Here is a 5797-nt window from a genome sequence, read left to right as displayed (position 1 = left end):
TATATATAGCCTATATAGAGCATTTTTTATTAAGAAAATCTTTATCATTTTTTTGTAATAATTATATACTAAACAATATATTTATTATGGTGTATTATGGGTAACACAATAATTAAAATGTGGATGATAGGATGAGCATAAATAATGATGTTTAAATGCATTTTAATTTATTTACAATTCAAAAACAGTAGATTGGTCTATTTGAAATTGCATAGTCCCAAATCTCAAGGAGGATTGCCAGCAGCAGCCGGTGGGAATATGAATGATTCCAGTGCAAAAGACAGAGAGGGTGAAAATAAATTCACTCGTAATGATTATCCTCTGGTCCCTGTATAAGACACTTCATAGGACAAAATAGGAACCTGATATCATTTGCCTCGGTTTGAAAAATGTAGTTCACCATTATTTCCAAGCGTTTATTATCCAGTTACAGTGCCTGGGTGTGAGATTCATTTGAAAAACTTGTCTGCAAAGCCCGAGTAGTTCCAAGAGTTTAAATGTTGTTCACTCAATGAGATCCTAAAGAAGAAATAAAAAAATCAGCAAGGCAAGCAAATGCTAAAATACATAATCAACTATAAATAAATAAATACAGCCAAATTCAGTCGATACAGGCAAGGATAATATTGATTGATTCATCAAGCTCACTTCATCGGAATCCTCCTGGACTTGGAAACCATTTAGTTTGCCATTGGGGCTGCTGTCTTTGCTAACACACAGATCATCATCTTGGAGTTGCAGAGCAGAAAAGCGATAAGCATGTGACCTGCAGGGGGCAGAATTTGACCAATAGAGAATCTGACTTCTGCAATGTACTGTATATCTTGTGTGAGAGATACTGAATGTGGCTTCAAATGGATATAATATCCAACAGAGGCCAATCAGGTTTTATCACGTGACATTACCTATGCCTACAGTTTATTCTCCTTGAGGTGATTATTAAAGCTGCAGTAATACCCAAACCAATGACCCCCACACAAGTACACACCACAACAAGAACCAGCATGCCCAGCTGCAATAGAAAGACAATAAATGTATTTATTCAGTTCATCAACCATGTTTTTCTATATGTATTCTTTTAAAGCTCTTTTAAAAAAGTACTTATGCCCTTTATATTGTATCATACATGATAAGTGATTTTACTTCATGTTTTTTGGCCACTGTATAGTGAATAATTATTTTCTTGACAAATGGGCCACTCACTGATCTCACAGTATGCAAATTTGAGGAGGCTGGTAAAATGTCCTTCCCACAAAGATTTTTGAAAGAGTCTTCTCTTTTCGGAGGGCTGAAACCCCCCTCACATTTATCACCAGGAATCTTACGATACCTGTTTAACACAGTGTTATAATTATAGCAATTAAATTTATGTGTGTGTGTTTTAATTTTTTTTTATATGGAAAATAAAGATATATTTCACCATCACCCTGTATGCTGAAGGTCATCTAGCTCCCCATTTAAGCAAATATCCTGGGTTTGATTCAAGAAGTCGGCTTGTAGGAGACACTCCGAGGTGTTTTCATGCAGATAGAAACCATACTCACTGTTGACAGGAGAGATGTTCAGAAAACACTTTCGTTTGGCCACAAGCAGAAGTCCAAACCTCAGTGTGGTGCAATTTTTCCTACCACATGTAGTCATCTCTAGTGCAAGGACATGAGTGCTGCTGCCTGCTGACCATATATCCTCTCCCATTTCTACATGCTGACAGTTTCTTCAGTCTTCTAAATGTTTCTTTGTAGCCCAAGAGGCATCCATCTGTTTCTGGGTCAGAGTCATAGTCAGAGTGCGCCAACCACTGCACATAGTCCTGTTCATCACCTAGGAACACCAAGAGATTGTAAAACTGTAGTTTTTACAAAGGAACTTTTTAATTCGTAAGGCAGTGACATGAAGCTGATGGGCTGGTTGGTAAGAGAGATCACTCCGATTAGCTATTCAGCTTAGTGAACTAGTGCAAGCAAGTAAAATGGAATTGACGAAAGCTGGTATGGAGAGATTTATTTCCTCTCACGCAAGTTCAGAATGTATGTGCTAGTTGCCCATTGGCTGTAGTCTTTGCGGTGTGTTAAAGTGCAAATTTTTGGTTCAGACGCAGGCGTCATGAGGCAACACCACAGTCGGCTTTCGTCGCCACTACAATTTGTATCAAAGCTTTGATGATGTAGTATAATACTTATTACAGTATTTAAAATCTGCCCATAATTCTTGAAATGTTTCTTACATTCTCTGGTGAGCAGGTGCTCAAAGTCTATGGTGACAGCCACCCACATGGGCTGATCATCATCATCTGGGCGGTAGCCGAAAATGCTGATATTCATTGTCTTAGTGCCCGGCTCGGATGCCAGTCCGGCCAAGAAGATGGGGTGGTCGGTGAAATTAAATATTTTCCAGCACTGTCCTTCATCTGTGGAAAACCTGAAAACATTCAGATACACAGTCATATATGACAGTGACTACATATTACACATTTTTTCTTTCAGAACAAGAACAACGTGTAATATAACTGCAGGGCAAGTGATAGTGTGTTACTTTATTGAGCTGATCTGTCTGTCTCTATGCGCCTCCACAGCCACTATCAGGCCTCCAGAGTCCAGGATGGTGTAGTGGTGAGGTCCTCTCAGAGTCCCCCACCAGGTGTAACCTCCGTCCCTAGACACGTACACATCCGGCCGGACGGCTGAAATGGAGTCACCGACACTACCTGCAGTAACATTTAACATTCAGACAAGTTTGAATGTTAAGTTGTGAAAGTTGTGGAGATAGGTGGTAGGGACTAGTACCATGAGCAATGACCAGACCAATGGCGGTAGGTTCAGAGAGAGGCAGCATGGGAGTGATTCCACTGAAGTGACTGTGCTCTCCGTGGATATGCAGGTTACACTGGAACAGAAAACGGAAACAACCACACGCACACATTTACAGTAACCTTTAAAGTCGCATGACATGAAAAATTAAACCTCACATCTCATAACCAATGTATAGAACCAGGTCAACAATTTTAAAATGTTCAATATGTTATTGCCCAACTTCCTGTTTGAACAGGAAATACGTCAACAGAGTGGGAAAAAAATAGTGCTTAACGAAACTTTAAAGGGTTAGTTCACCCAAAAATTTTAATTCTGTCATTAATTACTCACCCTCATGTCGTTCTAAACCCGTAAGACCTCCGTTCATCTTCAGAACAGATGAAAAAAAATATATATTTTTGATGAATTCTGAGAGCTCTCTGACCCTCCCATAGACAGCAATGTAATTACCACGATCAAGGTCCAGAAACGTAGCAAGGAGATCGGTAAAATAATCCATGTGACATCAGGGGTTCAACCGTCATTTTACGAAGCTACGAGAATACTTTTTGTACGCAAAGAAAACAAAAATAACGACTTTATTCAACAATTCGTCTCCTCCATGTCACCATAGCACCATCTTGGAGAGTATCCAGTGAACGCAAACAGCGTATGCTGTTCTGTGTCAGCTGCGTCACGCGAATACGTTTTCTACATTGTTTATGCTTTGATTTAAACGAAAACAACGCATCTGCGTGACGCAGCTGACACAGAACAGTATACGCGGTGGAGACGAATTGTTGAATAAAGTCGTTATTTTTGGGTGAACTATCCCTTAACAAATAAAATGTAATTTCTCATAATTCAGTCCTCAATGGTTACCTTTGTTGAGCTATCTGGACAATTCACATTCTCTGGCTTCTTCAGAAATCTCCATCGCCTACCTCTGTCGAACGAAATGACTGAACGAATGCGTCCATCTGCGGTCCAAAGTGAGTTTGACATCTTTTAGCAATGACATAAAAGCATCACCAATACAAGTGTGATTGGAAATTTGCCACTTAAAGGGATAGCTCACCCGCCGAAAATGAAAATTCTGTCATCAGTTACTCAACCCCATAAGACTTTCATTAATTTTTGAAAAAAACAAATGTAATTTTTAACGAAACCTGAGAGGTTTGTCCCTCTCCACTCCACTTAAACGTTGATGCTTCAAAAAATTCGTAAAAGAAATTCATATGAATACATTGGTTTAATCCAAATCTCCCGAAGAGACACAATCGCTTTATATGATAACAGATTTAATTTAGGCTGTTTTCACACACATGCATAAAGCACATCAAATATGGTAAACAGAAGCTCAAACGTACTTCCTTGACGCAGAATTTCCAATTCTGGGTGAACTAACCCTTTGGGCACCCTTTAAGACAAATAAACAACATGAAACAAACGTTCATACCCTCCTCCAGTATGTTGGTGAGATAGACCCCTCTCAAAGATGTAACGTTAGTGAAATCGCTCTTCCCCTCCCCGCCAAACAGGTGGCGCTCTAGAGACTTCGAATACAGGATTCCACGGTCATCAGAGGTGTAGATTGTCCCAAAATAGGTGTCTTCTGTAAGCATGTGAGATCACATCACATACAAACACTCCGCTGACACAGCTTTCTCTCAGACGAGATAAGAGATCAGCCATAAGCCATCCTTATTCACACACATACACAGCAAACCCATCTAACCGGCTTCATGTGACAAAATGTGAATCGAACATCCAGTGAGAAACAGATCGACATGTAAACAGCATTATGGGAATTAAGATAACTCTTCACATGAGCCATGGACTGTATGTCATACATACATGGAAATACAATGAGGGGTGTATTTGTGTGTAACTTTCCGCTAGTGTGACAGCGGAGGCCTGACTGAAAGACTACACCATCCTCACTCTTATCTGTTTCCAGTGATCATCGCAGCACAAAGACCTTCAGACTCGAAGATGAATAGCGTACACACTGACCCAAAAGAAAAAAAAAGCATTTTGTGCAGAGACATTCTATGATATGTCAACACAAAGTGGAACTCGCTTGACAAGTCCAGCCTACACACTGTTAAACTGACAGCAACAGTGGTTGAGTTGTTAAATAATACTGATGCTTTTCTTTCACACCTCTTACAGGATGGAGAAAGAAAAAAGAAGTTCAAAAGCGTGAAACGGCACCTCCAGGATTGTCCACATGCATGAAGATCATGTCCTCGTCGCCGTCCAAAACGGAGTAGAACTGCAAACAGACATCAAAAGTGAGTCAAACAGTTGCACACAGCTCTCCAGTCATGTTTGTGAGAGGTTTTGACAGGTTTTTTTCTGCCAAATCAGCAGGGCCAACTTGAAAGGGGGAGTAGCAGCACAACTCTCATACATTTCCCCAAACATATTTATGAAAATAAAACAATAAAAAAATGTATTATATTAATTAATGATAAACTAATAAATTATTAATATAATCCAACTATTATAGTTATATTATTTATTAATTAATTATTATATGTATTTATATTTAATTAAATTAATAATTAATGCATAAAAAATACATTTAATTATATACATGAATAATTAAGTAACAAATTATTAATACAATTCAATTATTATTATATTATATTTTAAATTATATTATAATACATTATAAATTAAAAAATTATAAATATATTAATTGATCAGTTTTATTATTTTATTAGAAGTGTGTTCAAACTTGTGTTATAACTAAATAAAGAATACATACATGATATCATTATATCAGTTAGGGCTGCACGATTGTGGCAAAAATCATAATTGCCAATTATTCCCTTGAAATTGTAATTGCGATTATTAATTACGATGATCACAATTTATACTGAATGATGTTTATACCATTGTTTGAAGCAACAGCATGCCATATTTTAGATGAAAATAAACAAGCTGAAAACATTCTAACTGAAAAACTTGTAGTGCTTTTCTATAGTATTAAGCCTCAA

At 37.9% G+C, this 5797-nt stretch overlaps 1 protein-coding gene across 1 annotated transcript in view; it reads right to left on the bottom strand.

Annotated features, from left to right (window-relative positions):
- Nucleotides 1-437: 437 nt before the first annotated feature.
- The window catches only part of LOC107699055 (sortilin-like), a 7468-nt gene continuing 2108 nt past the window's right edge, over nucleotides 438-5797 (bottom strand). Inside the window, exons 6-17 of the mRNA XM_016500218.1 lie at nucleotides 5007-5067; nucleotides 4249-4404; nucleotides 3672-3769; nucleotides 2784-2883; nucleotides 2533-2704; nucleotides 2225-2418; nucleotides 1629-1821; nucleotides 1427-1543; nucleotides 1204-1330; nucleotides 906-1012; nucleotides 649-766; nucleotides 438-519 (exon numbers count right to left, since the gene is read on the bottom strand). Of these exons, the coding sequence (XP_016355704.1) occupies nucleotides 505-519; nucleotides 649-766; nucleotides 906-1012; nucleotides 1204-1330; nucleotides 1427-1543; nucleotides 1629-1821; nucleotides 2225-2418; nucleotides 2533-2704; nucleotides 2784-2883; nucleotides 3672-3769; nucleotides 4249-4404; nucleotides 5007-5067 (1458 nt within the window). The 3' untranslated portion in view covers nucleotides 438-504. The remainder of the gene's footprint in view (nucleotides 520-648; nucleotides 767-905; nucleotides 1013-1203; nucleotides 1331-1426; nucleotides 1544-1628; nucleotides 1822-2224; nucleotides 2419-2532; nucleotides 2705-2783; nucleotides 2884-3671; nucleotides 3770-4248; nucleotides 4405-5006; nucleotides 5068-5797) is intronic.

This window comes from Sinocyclocheilus anshuiensis, unplaced genomic scaffold (genome assembly GCF_001515605.1).
Source record: "Sinocyclocheilus anshuiensis isolate Anshui unplaced genomic scaffold, SAMN03320099.WGS_v1.1 scaffold346, whole genome shotgun sequence".
In the NCBI taxonomy this organism is placed as follows: domain Eukaryota; kingdom Metazoa; phylum Chordata; class Actinopteri; order Cypriniformes; family Cyprinidae; genus Sinocyclocheilus; species Sinocyclocheilus anshuiensis.
The sequence above is the reverse complement of the archived record's forward strand: the minus strand, read 5'-3'. Positions and strand labels throughout refer to the sequence as shown.